The sequence below is a fragment of the Rana temporaria genome, chromosome 13 (genome assembly GCF_905171775.1).
Source record: "Rana temporaria chromosome 13, aRanTem1.1, whole genome shotgun sequence".
NCBI lineage: Eukaryota > Metazoa > Chordata > Amphibia > Anura > Ranidae > Rana > Rana temporaria.
In genome coordinates this window covers 3167492-3186405 of record NC_053501.1, presented here as the reverse complement: position 1 = coordinate 3186405, position 18914 = coordinate 3167492, and the positions used below count along the sequence as shown (strand labels likewise).

Here is an 18914-nt window from a genome sequence, read left to right as displayed (position 1 = left end):
GATACGATCTTTGGAGGAAATTACTTGTATCATCTTCTGTAAACGTAATGTCCATAGAGGCCCATTTCATCGGGGCCACTCGGAATCTCGGGTTACAGTCAGTCATAAGGGCAGCATAGTATGTGGAGATAAGTTTAGTAGGGTCAGGGGGTGTTGTGGTATTTTCGTTAACTGAGGTATGATGACCGGGTTTTCTAAAGTGCCAAACTGGGCACTAATAGCGTGACGGATGACCGGGTATTTAACCACTTGGAGTACCAAGCGAATACGCACAGCTAGAGGCTCCATAGCCAGGGCACATAGGACGGGTGACAATGGACACCCCCTGCCTAGTGCCCCTAGTAATGGGAAAAGTATCTGTAGTATGGGCGTTAAGTCGCCTGTGGGGAGGTGTAAAGGAACCTTATCCAAGCAATAATGTGTGGGCGAAGCCATACCGCTGTAACACCTGAAACAGATAAGACCATTCCACACTATTAAAAGTCCAGGGACACAATGGCCTGGGTGGGTGGGCAGTCACGGGGATATTGAAGATTGCGGATTTTCATTCTCGTGGATCTACCAGCTATAAAACCTCCTTGATCGCTTCTGACCAATTCCGCAACCACCGTGTTCAGGCGATTGGTCAAGACTTTGGCGAGGATTTTAACATACACATTGATAAGAGAAATCGGGCGGTATGAGACGTATTTAAGAGGATCATTACGTGGCTTCAATAATAGAATAATCAAAGCCTCCCACATAGAGAGATCTCCAGTGTTCAAGGCCTCATTATAAGTATACAGAAGAAATGGGCATAGTAAGTGTTGAAACTGGGAGTACCACTCAGCAGGGAAGCCGTCTAAGCCTGGGGTCTTATGTGTCCTGGGCCCCCCTCCCACTACCCCCCACCATTTCCGCACGCCAAGATACTCAGAGTGGCTTAAGAGTTTTGTGTTCCTAGAGTTCCTTCTTACATCGGAGGACAGGGATCACCGCTGGAGAATTGGAGGACGGGGATCACCGCTGGAGAATTGGAGGACAGAGATCACCGCTGGAGAATCGGAGGACAGGGATCACCGCTGGAGAATTGGAGGACAGGGATCACTGCTGGAGAATCGGAGCACAGGGATCACTGCTGGAGAATCGGAGGACAGGGATCACCGCTGGAGAATCGGAGGACAGGGATCACCGCTGGAGAATCGGAGAACGGGGATCACCGCTGGAGAATCGGAGGACGGGGATCACCGCTGGAGAATCGGAGGACAGGGATCACCGCTGGAGAATCGGAGGACGGGGATCACCGCTGGAGAATCGGAGGACGGGGATCACCGCTGGAGAATCGGAGGACGGGGATCACCGCTGGAGAATCGGAGGACGGGGATCACCGCTGGAGAATCGGAGGACGGGGATCACCGCTGGAGAATCGGAGGACGGGGATCACCGCTGGAGAATCGGAGGACGGGGATCACCGCTGGAGAATCGGAGGACGGGGATCACCGCTGGAGAATCGGAGGACGGGGATCACCACTGGAGAATCGGAGGACAGGGATAACTGCGTGCTTAGTGGCTGGGCATACCATCCAGGGTGGGGGGTGTGGTCAGGGGGCTTTGGGGAGGGGGGTCACAACTTAGATCTGGGGGGCAAATCCATGCGACACAAAATCTGCAGCCTGCAGCCCCTCAGGAGGTGTTAAGGGATTTGTTTTAGCAATTTCTGAAGGTTTCTCTGTCAGTGTTGGAAGGTGTTGGGGGAAGGTCACCTCCCGGAGGTTTCCCCAGTTGTCAGGGAAGTGGGGTATGCGGACATTCCCGGGTGGTGTAGGGTACAGAGAATCCAAGCTGGTGACTGGGAGACACTGAGCGGTGTCTTACCTCACCAGTGACATCGGTCCCATCGTGGCTACAGGACGGCGCTCTCCTCCTCTTCCCTTGCTGAGCTTGGTTACCATTCCATGTGTCCAGGACACAGCACAGACAATTCCCCATCCTGAGCTGTTCTCACCTTGTGCTCCTCTCCATTCAGGAAATGGCTCATAGCTTCTCCCCAGCCAATGAGAACAGAGGGGTGTGGACTGTGGAAGGCAAAGTAGAAGCCCAGTACTGGAGCGTGGCTGTGGGGCCGTAGGGCAGATCCAAGCTGGACTTTGTGGAGGATATGATAATGTGACAGGGAGGCTGCAGGGGCCCCCTGGAACTAGGGGTGGGGTTTGCGATTGTGACCCCTGCAACCCCTTATGCTACGCCCATGTATAGAATGCTAGTGATGGATATAAAAGTACCCCGCAACATGGTCTTAAAGGCCTCCCATTTTGTAAGCGGGTCCACTGTACCCGAGTTCTTATTCCAGTATTCTACTATCCCCTTTTCTGCATTCCCCCTGTACTATCTCATCCTCCAACCAGTGGGAGTTCAGGCGCCACACCCTCGGCCTGAGCCTGGAAGAAGAAAGAGATCCACCGGCAGGGGGGCATGGCCCGATTCACCCCTAGGTAAGTAGAAGGGTTGTCCCGATACTAGTATCGGTATCGGGACTGATACCAAGCATTTGCCCGAGTACTTGTACTCAGGCAAATTCTCCCGATGCTTCACCCGATACTTGTACAGTCAGCGGTGATCGTGCGTGGGGAAGTTACAAGCACGGATCACTGCTGTATAGATTTAAAAGTAATTTCTCCGCTTCTCTCTTCACCCCCCGCGGCTTTCAGCTGCTTTAAAATCAGCGGTGATCGGTGCTTGTAACTCCCCCACACACGATCACCGCTGACTGTCCCGTGTCCTCCTCCAGCCCCCCTCTGTTTTGCTGCAGTCTCTCTCCCTCCGTGTCCCCCTTGGTGTTTCCTTCTCCCTCCGTGTCCCCCTCGGTGTTTCCTTCTCCCTTCGTGTCCCCCTCAGTGTTTCCTTCTCCCTCCGTGTCCCCCTCGGTGTTTCCTTCTCCCTCTGTGTCCCCCTCGGTGTTTCCATCTCCCTCCGTGTCCCACTCTGTGTTTCCTTCTCCTCCGTGTCCCCCTCAGTGTTTCCTTCTCCCTCCGTGTCCCCCTCGGTGTTTCCTTCTCCTCCGTGTCCCCCTCTGTGTTTCCTTCTCCTCCGTGTCCCCCTCTGCGTTTCCTTCTCCTCCGTGTCCCCCTCTGTGTTTCCTTCTCCTCCATTTCCCCCTCCGTGTTTCCTTCTCCCTCCGTGTCCCCCTCTGCGTTTCCTTCTCCTTCCGTGTCCCCCTCGGTGTTTCCTTCTCCTCCGTGTCCCCCTCGGTGTTTCCTTCTCCTCCGTGTCCCCCTCGGTGTTTCCTTCTCCTCCGTGTCCCCCTCGGTGTTTCCTTCTCCTCCGTGTCCCCCTCTGTGTTTCCTTCTCCCTCCGTGTCCCCCTTGGTGTTTCCTTCTCCCCATGTCCCCCTCTGTGTTTCCTTCTCCTCCATTTCCCCCTCCGTGTTTCCTTCTCCCTCCATGTCCCCCTCTGTGTTTCCTTCTCCTCCATGTCCCCCTCTGTGTTTCCTTCTCCCTCCGTGTCCCCCTCGGTGTTTCCTTCTCCTCCGTGTCCCCCTCAATGTTTCCTTCTCCTCCGTTTCCCCCTCCGTGTTTCTCTCTCCCTCCGTACTCCTCCTCCACCCCCTGAAACTGTCAGGATGGAGAGCGGAGGTAGGAGTCGATAAATCCGGCTCCTTACTGTTCCGAATGGACAGAGTCCGTGATTACTAACTGTGTCCATTCACATAAAAAAAAAAAAACGCCACTGTCAAGTGACATTAAAAAAGGTATCGGTATTCGGTATCGGCGAGTACTTGAAAAAAAGTATCGGTACTTGTACTTGGTCTCAAAAAAGTGGTATTGGGACAACCCTAGTAAGTAGGATACTGCAGAGGCCACTGGGAGAGTATCTTGTGTACCAAGCGCCAGGTCAATGCGAGACATGGTGTGGAAAGAATCCGAGTGGCAAGAATATTGACACACATATCCAGGTGTTTCCACCGCCATATCTCAGTAAGTCCATGACCCTGGGCCCAGTCCGTAAAGGAAGTGAAAGATCTACCGCCTCTGAGATTTGGCCAGCAAAACGGAGACCCCTCTAGAGTAGGCTGTATGGGTAGCATGATAGGCGTGAGGTAACCATGGTCGCTTGAGGGACCTTATTTGAGAATCAACAAGGTGAGTTTCCTGGAGACAAATGATTTGGGGGCGATTATTTTTTCAGGACCGAGAATACCAGAGATCGCTTCTGGGGCGAGTTCAACCCTCTAGTATTCCAGGAGATTATCTTTAGCGGTCTGGCCATAGTAAGTCAAACAGAACATAGCGATCATCCTGGGGGCAGACGGCAGAGACATAACATTGCATGTCATGCCACTCAGGATATATAAGAGTACAGCGGGACCTCGGGTTACGAGGATAATCCGTTCCAGGAGAATGCTCGTAATCCAAAGCACTCGCATATCAAAGCAAGTTTCCTCATAGAAGTCAATTGAAACGAAAATAATTGGTTCTGCATTGACTTCAATGGCATGCAATACCGCATGTGGCCAGAGGTGGGGGGGGGGCGCCAGAGAGCCTCAGAAAGGCCTGAGGACAGCTCGGCTGAACTCGGAAAACCTTGGAAAGGCTAGGATACGGAGTAATTCCGAGCGGCTCTGAGCCCCCCACCTCAGGCCAAACGCGGTACTACACACCGCTTTGGCTTGAATCCTGCTCGTATTGCAAGACAACACTCGCAAACAAAATCAGGATTTTTAAAATTACAGCGCTTGTATTAGCAAAACGCTAGTTAACTGTGTTACTCGCAATCTGAAGTTCCTCTGTATGGCATATAATAACAAGCGTAAGGCATTATTCAGGGTAAAGGAAGGACAAATACACAGGAAAAACCAAAGTACAAGGAAAAAATATATAAAAAAACAACCAGAAAAAAGAAACCCTGTGCCACCCTCCCCACTCGGCCGTCCCAAACATAGCAAACCTTGGATCCTTGAAACGAGTAAAAACTTCACTTAAGCGAAGTGAAAAGTGTCCCGTGGCCGCGCCGCCAACTGGTATTGGGGATATTGTGAATGATATCCGGCTTGGCTCCCGAACAACACAGCAGGGGGGCAGAAAGAGTGCTTCAGCATCAAAGAGGTCCAGCCACAGGGTAATAAACATTTATAGTTAGAAGAATGTGTGAATGACGGTATACTGTCTACGGCATAGGGAGTCTGGCCATGAGGATTCTAAAAAGGTCCAGTCTGGGGGGGCTGGAAATGTTAGGGTGCCGGTTCCGTAAACATCGGGGCAACAGACATCCTGAGGAGCATAGACAATATTTAAAGGCAAAGTATGCACACCCTCCACCTGACTATAGAGGTGAGGGGTAGGGGTGTTGCACGTAGGTATCATAGGTGTGCGTGCAGAGAGCTCCGGTCACCTGTACAGCCCTGCGCCATGGCAGAACTCCATAACGATCGTTTAGCCACTCCATGACTTCCTTAGGGTTGGTGTAAAAGTGGGCTTTGCCATCATGGATGATATGCAGCTTGGCAGGAAAAAGCATGGCGTAGGAGAGACCCTCGGTGCGTAGGCGGGCCTTCACTGCCGCAAACGATATGTGTTGTCGTTGGACGTCTGCTGAAAAGTCAGGGTAGACTGAGATGGTATTGCCGTTTTTTTTTTTTTAGAGGACCTTTCTCTCTGGCAAGGCGTAAAATGGCAACCTTATCCTGAAAGTTAAGGATCTGTGCAATCATCGAACGCGGGGGGGGGGGGGGGTCCTGAAGGAGGGGGACGTGGAGGGGTACGGTGTGCACGCTCTATAACATAGGAGAAAGAGGGATCATCTGTACCAAAAATGTCCCTTAGCGAGGTGTGCAAGAATTTTTCTGGGTGAGAGCCTTCTGCTCGCTCGAGAAAACTCTACAAAGGGGAGATTGTTCCTGCACGAACGATTTTCCATATCGTCAATTTTAGCGCTGAGAGATGCCATTTCACTTGTGTGGTCCCGCACAGTGGCAGATAAGGGGTGTACAACATCCTCTAGGGCGCTTACATGTTCTTCATTGGCCCCTGCTCTATCTCGCAAGGCGTAAAATGGCAACCTTATCCTGAAAGTTCAGGATCCGTGCAATCATGGAACGCGGGGGGGGTCCTGCAGGAGGGGGACGTAGACGGGTACGGTGTGCACGCTCTATAACATAGGAGAAAGAGGGTTCATCTGTACCAAAAATGTCCCTTAGCGAGGTGTACAAGAATGTTTCTGGGTGAGAGCCTTCTGCTCGCTCGAGAAAACTCCACAAAGTGGATATTGTTCCTGCGCAAACGATTTTCCATATCGTCAATTTTAGCGCTGAGAGATGCCATTTCACTCGTGTGGTCCCGCACAGTGGCAGATAAGGGGTGTACAACATCCTCTAGGGCACTTACATGTTCTTCATTGGCCCCTTCTCTATCTCGCAAGGCGTAAAATGGCAACCTTATCCTGAAAGTTAAGGATCCGTGCAATCATGGAACGCGGGGGGGGGGCTCCTGCAGGAGGGGGACGTGGACGGGTACAGTGTTCACACTCTATAACATACAAGAAAGAGGGTGCATCTGTACCAAAAATGTCCCTTGGCCAGGTGTACAAGAATTTTTCTGGTGAGCGCCTTCTGCTCCCTCGGGAAAACCCCACAAAGAGATTGTTCCTGCGCAAACGATTTTCCAAATCGTCAATTTTAGCGCTGAGAGACGCCATTTCACCTTTGTGGTCCCGCACAGTGGCAGATAAGGGGTGTACAACATCCTCTAGGGCGCTTACATGTTCTTCATTGGCCCCTGCTCTATCTCTCAAGTTTTTAATATCTTGCTTCAGTAAGGAAAAGTCCATGCAGCCCATGCTGGGCTTTCTTATTAATCACTAGAACATGGAGGACAATGCTGGGCTTTCTTATTGATCACTAGATCATGGGGGACAATGCCGGGCTTTCTTATTATTCACTAGATCATGGGGGACAATGCTGGGCTTTCTTATTAATCAATTGATCATTGGGGACAATGCTGGACATTCTTATTAATCACTAGATCATGAGGGGCAATGCTGGGCTTTCTTATCAATCACTTGATCATGGGGGACAATGCTGGGCTTTCTTATTAATCACTAGATCATGGGGAACAATGCTGGGCTTTCTTATTAATCACTAGATCATGGGGAACAATGCTGGGCTTTCTTATTAATCACTAGATCATGGGGGACAATGCTGGGCTTTCTTATTAATCACTAGATCACGGGGGACAAGGCTGGGCTTTCTTATTATTCACTAGATCATGGGGGACATTGCTGGGCTTTCTTATTAATCACTAGATCATGGGGAACAATGCTGGGCTTTCTTATTAATCACTAGATCATGGGGAACAATGCTGGGCTTTCTTATTAATCACTAGATCATGGGGGACAATGCTGGGCTTTCTTATTAATCACTAGATCATGGGGAACAATGCTGGGCTTTCTTATTAATCACTAGATCATGGGGAACAATGCTGGGCTTTCTTATTAATCACTAGATCATGGGGGACAATGCTGGGCTTTCTTATTAATCACTAGATCACGGGGGACAAGGCTGGGCTTTCTTATTATTCACTAGATCATGGGGGACATTGCTGGGCTTTCTTATTAATCACTAGATCATGGGGAACAATGCTGGGCTTTCTTATTAATCACTAGATCATGGGGAACAATGCTGGGCTTTCTTATTAATCACTAGATCATGGGGGACAATGCTGGGCTTTCTTATTAATCACTAGATCACGGGGGACAAGGCTGGGCTTTCTTATTATTCACTAGATCATGGGGGACATTGCTGGGCTTTCTTATTAATCACTAGATCATGGGGGACAATGCTGGGCTTTCTTATTAATCACTAGATCATGGGGGACAATGCTGGGCTTTCTTATTAATCACTAGATCACGGGGGACAATGCTGGGCTTTCTTATTAATCACTAGATCATGGGGGACAATGCTGGGCTTTCTTATTAATCACTTGATCATGGGGGACAATGCTGGGCTTCCTTATTGATCACTTGATCATTGGGGACAATGCTGGACATTCTTATTAATCACTAGATCATGGGGGACAATGCTGGGCTTTCTTATTATTTAACTAGATCATGGGGGACAATGCTGGGCTTTCTTATTAATCACTAGATCATGAGGGGCAATGCTGGGCTTTCTTATCAATCACTTGATCATAGGGGACAATGCTGGGCTTTCTTATTAATCACTAGATTATGGGGGACAATGCTGGGCTTTCTTATTATTTAACTAGATCATGGGGGACAATGCTGGGCTTTCTTATTAATCACTAGATCATGGGGGACAATGCTGGGCTTTCTTATTAATCACTAGATCACGGGGGACAATGCTGGGCTTTCTTATTATTCACTAGATCATGGAGGACAATGCTGGGCTTTCTTATTAATCACTAGATCATGGAGGACAATGCTGGGCTTTCTTATTAATCACTAGATCATGGGGGACAATGCTGGACATTCTTATTATTTAACTAGATCATGGGGGACAATGCTGGGCTTTCTTATTAATCACTAGATCATGGGGAACAATGCTGGGCTTTCTTATTAATCACTAGATCATGGGGAACAATGCTGGGCTTTCTTATTAATCACTAGATCATGGGGGACATTGCTGGGCTTTCTTATTAATCACTAGATCATGGGGAACAATGCTGGGCTTTCTTATTAATCACTAGATCATGGGGGACAATGCTGGGCTTTCTTATTAATCACTAGATCACGGGGGACAAGGCTGGGCTTTCTTATTATTCACTAGATCATGGGGGACATTGCTGGGCTTTCTTATTAATCACTAGATCATGGGGGACAATGCTGGGCTTTCTTATTAATCACTAGATCATGGGGAACAATGCTGGGCTTTCTTATCAATCACTTGATCATAGGGGACAATGCTGGGCTTTCTTATTAATCACTAGATCATGGGGGACAATGCTGGACATTCTTATTATTTAACTAGATCATGGGGGACAATGCTGGGCTTTCTTATTAATCACTAGATCATGGGGAACAATGCTGGGCTTTCTTATTAATCACTAGATCATGGGGAACAATGCTGGGCTTTCTTATTAATCACTAGATCATGGGGGACATTGCTGGGCTTTCTTATTAATCACTAGATCATGGGGAACAATGCTGGGCTTTCTTATTAATCACTAGATCATGGGGGACAATGCTGGGCTTTCTTATTAATCACTAGATCACGGGGGACAAGGCTGGGCTTTCTTATTATTCACTAGATCATGGGGGACATTGCTGGGCTTTCTTATTAATCACTAGATCATGGGGGACAATGCTGGGCTTTCTTATTAATCACTAGATCATGGGGGACAATGCTGGGCTTTCTTATTAATCACTAGATCACGGGGGACAATGCTGGGCTTTCTTATTAATCACTAGATCATGGGGGACAATGCTGGGCTTTCTTATTAATCACTTGATCATGGGGGACAATGCTGGACATTCTTATTAATCACTAGATCATGGGGGACAATGCTGGGCTTTCTTATTATTTAACTAGATCATGGGGGACAATGCTGGGCTTTCTTATTAATCACTAGATCATGAGGGGCAATGCTGGGCTTTCTTATCAATCACTTGATCATAGGGGACAATGCTGGGCTTTCTTATTAATCACTAGATCATGGGGAACAATGCTGGGCTTTCTTATTAATCATAGATCATGGGGAACAATGCTGGGCTTTCTTATTAATCACTAGATCATGGGGGACAATGCTGGGCTTTCTTATTAATCACTAGATCATGGGGGACAATGCTGGGCTTTCTTATTATTTAACTAGATCATGGGGGACAATGCTGGGCTTTCTTATTAATCACTAGATCATGGGGAACAATGCTGGGCTTTCTTATTAATCACTAGATCATGGGGAACAATGCTGGGCTTTCTTATTAATCACTAGATCACGGGGGACAAGGCTGGGCTTTCTTATTATTCACTAGATCATGGGGGACATTGCTGGGCTTTCTTATTAATCACTAGATCATGGGGAACAATGCTGGGCTTTCTTATTAATCACTAGATCATGGGGGACAATGCTGGGCTTTCTTATTAATCACTAGATCACGGGGGACAATGCTGGGCTTTCTTATTATTCACTAGATCATGGAGGACAATGCTGGGCTTTCTTTTCTCCCCAGCATGACTGTCCCTGGCCCGTCCCTTTCATTCATTGGACTTCAGTTTAATATTTGTATAACTCCTCCCAGTGCCCGCTGCTTGCATCAGGACTGAGGGCTCCTGAGGGAGGGGGCTGGGATGTTACAAGGAAGATATGTACAGCCCCTCCCACCAGCCATGATCTGCCTGCATTGCGTAGAGAAGCACAGAGACCCAGTCATGAAAAGGTTTTTATGTAAAAATGAAATGATTGTGTTTGTTGATGGCGGAGGAGGGGGAACCAGGGAAGGCAAATCTAAGCAAATTCAACTTCAGCTTTAGGTTTTTGACCCCCCCGTGTTGTGTTCTTGTTGTAGAAGAAAAGCAGCTTCACAGTCGGAAAAACCCGGAGACAAAAAAGAAGAGGAATGCCAAAATGTGAGTGAATGTACAGATCAGATCTGCTGGTTGGATGTCCCCGAGATCTCGCTGTATATGGTCACCAGGAAAGTTCTAGGCCATTCTAGCCAATCCAATCAGAGCTCCTGATTGGTGGCTACAGAAACATTGATGGTTTTATTTTGCTTGTTAGAGTATTTGGAACGATCCTACGAGGGGGAGGGGAGGGAGGGTCTCGGGTGATACGGAGGTGAAGATAGAAGCATTGGTGGGGGAGGGGAGGGGGGGGGCGGTAGGTTGGGTTTTGTCCCGTCCCATAAGCTGTACGGCTCCGGGGGGCCCCCCGGGGACCTCGTCTATAGAAGACCCCGGTAAGGACGATTCGGGTTGTCAAAGTCTCCCCCTCAGATTTCCCAGATTGACTATAAATGGCAGGATCTGATTGGCTCCCGTGGGTTCAGCCGTCTCCTCAGACTGATGTGTCTACATTGGAGCCGAAGGGAATACAATGGGGCTGATTTACTAAAGGCAAATAGACAGGGGTGCTCCGCAGGGGCGGGTCCTCCGGAGATTAGGAAAGGAGGAGGAGCTTCCAAGGAATAGCCACTAAACTCTGGAGGAACTGCCCTTGCGGAGTGTTCAGTCTTTTCGCCTTTAGTAAATCAACCCCAATGTATCCTTTGTCATCAGGAAAGGAAGCATGGCGTCTGATTGGTCGGTTCTGTAGATCGGTCACTATGAGGTATGATGAGGGGCGGAGAGTGTGTGGCGGGGGAGGTGCTGGCCATCTTACAATGTGGAATGTCTTCTCTTCCTGTGTTTAGGACGATAGCAGTCTCTCCTCTTCTCCCAACACCCGAGGGCCCACCCCTCAGAACTCTGCAGGTAAGACCAGACGCTGTCCCGCTCTTCTCCATATCCGTCCCTCCATCCGTCCATCCATCCGTACGTCTGTCCCTCCATCCGTCCCTCCATCCATCCATATCTGACCGTCCGTCCCTCGATCAGTCCGTCCATCCATCCAGCCGCTGTCCCGCTCTTCTCCATATCTGTCCATCCATCCGTCCGTCTGTCCCTCCATCCATATCCGTCTGTCCCTCCATCCATCCGTCCCTCCATCCATCCGTCCCTCCATCCGTCCCTCCATCCATCCATCCGTCCGTCTGTCCCTCCGTCTGTCCCGCCATCCATATCTGTCCGTCCCTCCGTCCATCCATCCGTCCCTCCATCCATATCTGTCCGTACGTCCATCCATCCGTCCGTCTGTCCCTCCGTCTGTCCCGCCATCCATATCTGTCCGTCCGTCCCTCCATCCATCCGTCCCTCCATCCATATCTGTCCGTACGTCCATCCATCCATCCAGCCGCTGTCCTGCTCTTCTCCATATCCGTCCCTCCGTCCATCCATATCTGTCCGTCCATCCATCCATATCTGTCCGTCTGTCCCTCCATCCATCCGTTGCTGTGAATACCTCATTTAAGAGCTGAGATTGCGAACACATGACCAGCCAGCTCTCTCTCCTCCAGACTGACATCAGCAGAGGAATCTCAGCCCCGCCCACTGCATCTCTCAGGGGGAGGAGAGGAGAAAGCTTGGCCGGTCATGTGATCGCAATCTTGGCTGTGAAATGAAGTATTTGCAGCATTTATTTCTATAAATCGCACACAGAGAGGGGGGGGGGGGGGGGCACTACAATAGAAGGCGGCGCTGGAAAATAATGGGGGCCACACACAATATTGATACTTTGGGGCCCAATTTGGACATTTTCACTTAGGTGGGTGTACTGACTTTTGTTGCCAGCGGTTTAGACATTAATGGCTGTGTGTCGAGTTATTTTGAGGGGGGACGGCAAATTTACACCGTTATACAAGCTGTACACTCACTACACAACCCCCCCCCCCCCGTGTACACCCCTCCCCCCCTGTGTACACTTACTACACAACCCCCCCTCCCCGTGTACACCCCTCCCCCCCTGTGTACACTCACTACACAACACCCCCCCGTGTACACCCCACCCCCCTGTGTACACTGACTACACAACCCCCTCGTGTACACCCCTCCCCCCTGTATCCTGTATACACTCACTACACAACCCCCCCCCCCCCCCCGTGTACACCCCTCCCTCCCTGTGTACACTCACTACACAACCCCCCTCCCGTGTACACCCCTCCCCCCTGTATACACTCACTACACAACCCCCCCCCCCCGTGTACACCCCTCCCCCCCTGTGTACACTCACTACACAACATTGTAGATACAAAGTGTAATTTCTTCAGTGTTGTCACATGAAAAGATACAAGAAAAGATTCACACACATGTCACCGAGGGGTGTGCCTCTGTTTGGTGGGGCCCCCCCTCCGTGTCTCAGTTTTGCTTAAGGCCTTAAGCAAAAATGAGACACGGGGGGGGCCACCAAACAGAGGCAAATTAGGCGGCCGCGAGGCCCCTGTGAGTGCGAGGCCTTAGGAGACCACCTAATTTGCCGAATTAAAGAGCCGCCTCGGGGGTGTACTTACTTTTGTCAGATACTGTATATCATACATATTTACATCATATATATATACAGTGGAACCTCGGTTTACGAGTAACGCGGTTAACAAGCATTTTGAAAGACGAGCAACTTTATTTATTTTTATTAAATCCTGATACGCTGCCGTAATTTCAAATCTGCGCCGTCGTATCTTTACGCCGATTCTCAAAGGCAGATACGTAGAAAAAATAGGCTTCCTCCGCCGACGTAACTTGAATACGGCGGCGTAGAATTGTGTGCAATTCTTACGCTGGCCGCTAGGTGGCGCTTCCATTGTTTTCGGCGTAGAATATGCAAATGACCTAGATACGCCGATTCACAAACGTACGTGTGTCCGGCGCAATTTTTTTTTACGTTAGGCTATTTCGGCGTAAGGTTACTCCTGCTATTAGGAGGCGCAGCCAATGTTAAGTATGGACGTCGTTCCCGCTTCGGAATTTTAATTTTTTACGTCGTTTGCGTGAGTCGTTTTTGCGAATAGGGCTGGACGTAATTGACGTTCACGTCGAAAGCAATGACGATTTGCGGTGGAATTTCGAGCATGCGCACTGGGATTCTTTCACGTAAAAAACGTAAAATACGCGGGGTCACCATTAATTTAGATTAAAACACGCCCCCCCCTCATCATCATTTAAATTAGGCGCGCTTACGCCGGCCCCATTTACGCTGCGCCGCCGTAAGTTAGGAGGCAAGTGCTTTGTGAATACAGCACTGGCCTCTCTAACTTACGGCGGCGCAGCGTAAATACGATACGCTGCGCCGCCGTAATATTGCGCGCAGCTACCTGAATCTAGCCCTTTGTTTCCAAGACTCTACGAAGTTTTTCGAGATCAGCCGAGCTGTCCCTGATTATTTACGAGTCTCTCCGGCGCCCCCCCTAACCTCTGGCCACCTGCGGTATTGCATGCCACGGAAGTCAACGCGGAACGAATTATCTTCGTTTCCATTGACTTCTATGGGGAAAGTCGCTTTGATATGAGAGCGCTTTGGATTACAAGCGTTCTCCCGGAACGTATTATCTTTGTTTCCATTGACTTCTATGGGGAAACTCGCTTTGATATGAGAGCGCTTTGGATTACAAGCGTTCTCCCGGAACGGATTATCTTTGTTTCCATTGACTTCTATGGGAAAACTCGCTTTGATATGAGAGCGTTTTGGATTACAAGCGTCCTCCCGGACCGGATTATCCTCGTCATCGGAGGTTCCACTGTACATCGTTATATACTGTATATGCCGTGCTGCCTCCGGGCGGAGGAGGGGACTGAGTCTGACGGGGTGTTCTAATAATTTTAGATTATGGCGTCCTTGCAGACTTGGGGAAGAAGCCGTGGGAAAGGAGTAACTCGGTGGAAAAGCCGGCCCCCTCGTTACTCTCCAGGTAAGGGGTCCTCGGATCCGCCGGCGTTTCTTTTGGTTGCATGACGTGGATCTTTTGCCGCTCTTTTTCATCTGCTATCTCATTCCATTGCCATAGAACCCCTCCAGTGGTGAAGAGCCCAGAAGCTAAGAGCCCCATACAATCTCAGCCGCCCTCTAGGTACCAAAGCGGCCCGTGTTCCGTGCACGCGTCTGTCTGTCTCGTGTGTGTCACGTACCTCGTGTCCCGTACCTCGTGTGCCTGTGGTGTCCTTCCCGTGTTTGCTCTTTTATATGTTCTTCAGGCCGACAAGCAGTGGAGGGGGAACCCGGAGACCCTCAGAGCCCGTCCCTTCATTTAGTTCCTGAATTTGACTTCTGTACAGCAGAGCTCAAAGTGGGTGAGGAAGGAGCAGCACGGTGATAGGAGGAGAGAGCAGAGTGACAGAAAGATGAAGCTCCTCCCCCTTTTTATTATCCAATCACAGGCTGGAGGAGGGGCAAGAACTGAACGTGTTACTTCAGTCATCAGCTGCAAATGCTCTACAAATCCTGGAGCTGCTGACTTACCTGCTCCATGGGTCCGGCGCCGTACTCACCCGGGGTGGTCCTTCCACGCCCCCCTCGGCACCGGCATGTTTACTGTGATGAGCCGGCTGTGACTTCCCACTGTGCATGCGTGGGTCGCGCTGCGCTTTGTGAATGGTCCCACAGCCTTCTGAGACCTGCGATCCCAGGGGAAGGGGGAGTGGCTACCTTTTAAGACCAGGTGCCTGCCCCCCCCCCAAAAAAAAGTATATAAAATTGATAGGGGGGAGGGGGAGGAAGCGGAAACTGTGGAAGGACTGTGCCCGCTCCCGTGCTGGGGACTGTGCCCGCTCCTGTGCTGGGGACTGTGCCCGCTCCCCTGCTGGGGACTGTGCCCGCTCCCGTGCTGGGGACTGTGCCCGCTCCCATGCTGGGGACTGTGCCCGCTCCTGTGCTGGGGACTGTGCCCACTCTTGTGCTGGGGACTGTGCCCACTCTTGTGCTGGGGACTGTGCCCGCTCTTGTGCTGGGGGATGTGCCCGCTCCTGTGCTGGGGACTGTGCCCGCTCTTGTGCTGGGGACTCTGCCCGCTCCTGTGCTGGGGACTGTGCCCGCTCCTGTGCTGGGCACTGTGCCTTCTCTTGTGCTGGGGACTGTGCCCGCTCCTGTGCTGGGGACTGTGCCCGCTCCTGTGCTGGGGACTGTGCCCGCTCCTGTGCTGGGGACTGTGTCCGCTCCTGTGCTGGGGACTGTGCCCGCTCCTGTGCTGGGGACTGTGCCCGTTTTTGAGCTGGGGACTGTGCCCGCTTCTGTGCTGGGGACTGTGCCCGCTCCTGTGCTGGGGACTGTGCCTGCTTCTGTGCTGGGGACTGTGCCCGCTCTTGAGCTGGGGACTGTGCCCGCTTCTGTGCTGGGGACTGTGCCCGCTCTTGAGCTGGGGACTGTGCCCGCTTCTGTGCTGGGGACTGTGCCCGCTCTTGTGCTGGGGACTGTGCCCGCTCTTGAGCTGGGGACTGTGCCCGCTTCTGTGCTGGGGACTGTGCCCGCTCCTCTGCTGGGGACTGTGCCCGCTCCTCTGCTGGGGACTGTGCCTGCTCCTGTGCTGGGGACTGTGCCTGCTTTTGTGCTGGGCAGGGGGAAGAGCCGCTGAACATCTTGAAGATTCAGGGACTGGCCAACCTACGGACCAGTTGTAGGCTTGAAGGTGAGAAGAGGTGGGTGGTGCACGTGGCACCACTATATGGATGAGAGACTTACACATCATTAAGGATGGGGCTCCTAGTGGGGTCCAGGCTGAGGGCGGGGGGTGGGGTGGGCGTCTTTGGGCCCCCACTGCTTGATTAGAACTTCCTTTTACCAAAACCAGGACAATTCCTTTTACAAAGAGAACATCGGTGGGTTCCTTGGTGATGTCACAAGAAGTGATGGGGGGGCGATGATAATGATGGGCACTGGGTACAGATATGGAGGGTGCACTTCCAATGAAATTTCATATATCTGGGGGTGGGCCCACTTTACTCAGGGCAGATAAGACTGATGGGTCTAGAAGATGGGAGCAATACAGACCAGTACAGACTAGTACCGACCACTACAGACAACTACAGACTAGTACAGACCACTACAGACTAGTACAGACCACTACAGACAACTACAGACTAGTACAGACCACTACAGACTAGTACAGACCACTACAGACTAGTACAGACCACTACAGACTAGTACAGACCACTACAGACTAGTACAGACCACTACAGACTAGTACAGACCACTACAGACTAGTACAGACCACTACAGACCAGTACAGACCACTACAGACTAGTACAGACCACTACAGACCAGTACAGACCAGTACAGACTAGTACAGACTAGTACAGACCACTACAGACCACTACAGACTAGTACAGACCACTACAGACTAGTACAGGCCACTACAGACTAGTACAGACTAGTACAGACCACTACAGACTAGTACAGGCCACTACAGACTAGTACAGACCACTACAGACTAGTACAGACCACTACAGACTAGTACAGACCACTACAGACTAGTACAGACCACTACAGACTAGTACAGGCCACTACAGACAACTACAGACTAGTACAGACCACTACAGACTAGTACAGACCACTACAGACTAGTACAGGCCACTACAGACTAGTACAGGCCACTACAGACTAGTACAGACCACTACAGACTAGTACAGACCACTACAGACTAGTACAGGCCACTACCGACTAGTACAGACTATTACAGACTAGTACAGACCACTACAGACCAGTACAGGCCACTACCGACTAGTACAGACCAGTACAGACCACTACAGACTAGTACAGACCACGACAGACTGGTACAAACCAGTACAGACCAGTGCATATAACATGGCAGCTTCCCGAATGTCTAGGGGATCCTGCTGGCAGTGACTACCAGTCCAGCCCAAAAAGGAGATCCCTCCACTGTATGTTGGCAATGATTGTGTGGTTGTGTACCGTGATGGTGTTGTCTCGTGGTTCTGGCGCCTCCGTGGCCATCTCTGGAGGTCTCCGATTTTAATGTCCGTGCCTCATTGAATGATTTCAGAGCCTGTGCTGCCGATCGGTAGAGCTTTTTGCCATGCTGCTTACACTTGGCTGTGCTTCATCGCTTAAGGCCGCTGCCATTTGCGCACTTGGATGCTGGAAGCATTTTTAGGCCCCCGAATGGTAAAGATGGAAATTTCCAGAAAGGCTGATAAGACTGGGAATATCTGTGGCCCTATTGTGGCCTCCTTATTGGAGGTTTGGACTATTTTGTACCTCTTGTAGCGTGGACAGCTTTTTCTTTTTTACCATGAAGGGGTCCTCTTGGTGCCCCCCATCCATTGAAGTGACCTTCTGCACCCCATTCTAGAGGAGCCGTTTCCTGCACAGGGTCAGTCCCTCTGAACCCGCTCCCCTCCCCCAATGTTTGAGGTTTTTTTTATATTTGTATATGGGAATTAATATGAAATAAAGCCTCAGAGGGGGATTGGAGTTACTGGCAGTATGGAGTAGGGATCTTCTCGGCCCATGACTTCGAAAATATTGAAGTCTTTGATCAGGGAACTTGTATATTCTGAATATCAATTAGGGCGACTCCACAGAAAATATCATGGAAGAGCCTACAGTCCTCTACAACAGGGGTCTCCAAACTGTGGCCCGAGGGCCAGATGTGGCCCTTTGCTAGCCTTTATGTGGCCCTTGGGTCACAATGCCTTCCAATGATCTGAGGTTCTATTCCTCCCATTAACACCAACAATGGGGCACTGTATCTTCCACGGATACCAATGATGGAATACTATTCCTCCTACTAATAGGGGGAATACTCCACCAACCCTGAGGCCATATTTATTCTCACTGATTTTGGGCCTGTGACATTTTCTGCCCCTGCTGGCCACAATCCGGCCCCCCTAAAGTCTGTGGCCCATATTCTCTCTAAAAATCCGCGGGCTGCGCTTAAGGCACTTACACTCCGCTGTCCCAACTTACAGGAGCAGGTGTTGTATTCCCGAAACACTTGCTCCGTAGTTTGGGGCGGCGGAGTGTAAATGCCCCGGCGTAACCTGGCGGATCTCCAAGGGGGCGGCTTGTATTCAAATTAAGCGCGCCCCCGATTCTAATGAACTGCGCATGCGCCGGGCTTCAAAAAGCCCAGTGCGCATGCTCCAGTTCTCGGCGGAAAACGTCAATGACGCCGACGTGTGCGTCATTGACGTAAAGTCGTATTCAAGAATGACTTACGGAAACGACGTACCCGACGAAAAAAACACGACGCGGACCCGACGCCATCCGTAACATGGCCTACGTGGGACTTGCGGAAATTTACTCCTCATATAGCAGGACTAAATTTCCGCTTACGCAAACGACGTTAGCGACGGTTACGTGACGCGAACTCGTTCGGGAATCGGCGTAGAAGGATCATTTGCATACGCAAATGAGTCCTTCACGTAAATGCCATCTAGCGGCGGC

The 18914-nt window shown here is 50.6% G+C and overlaps 1 protein-coding gene across 16 annotated transcripts in view; it reads left to right on the top strand.

Moving 5' to 3' along the window:
• Positions 1 to 18914, top strand: part of EVL (Enah/Vasp-like) — a 125861-nt gene that overhangs the window by 99749 nt on the left and 7198 nt on the right. For 11 of the 16 annotated variants that reach the window (XM_040333000.1, XM_040332999.1, XM_040333012.1 and 8 more), the window contains 4 exons: positions 10495 to 10555; positions 11341 to 11401; positions 14340 to 14424; positions 14521 to 14583. In XM_040333000.1, the coding sequence (XP_040188934.1) occupies positions 10495 to 10555; positions 11341 to 11401; positions 14340 to 14424; positions 14521 to 14583 (270 nt within the window). The remainder of the gene's footprint in view (positions 1 to 10494; positions 10556 to 11340; positions 11402 to 14339; positions 14425 to 14520; positions 14584 to 18914) is intronic. The other 5 variants (XM_040333006.1, XM_040333007.1, XM_040333013.1 and 2 more) reach the window with 2 other exon arrangements.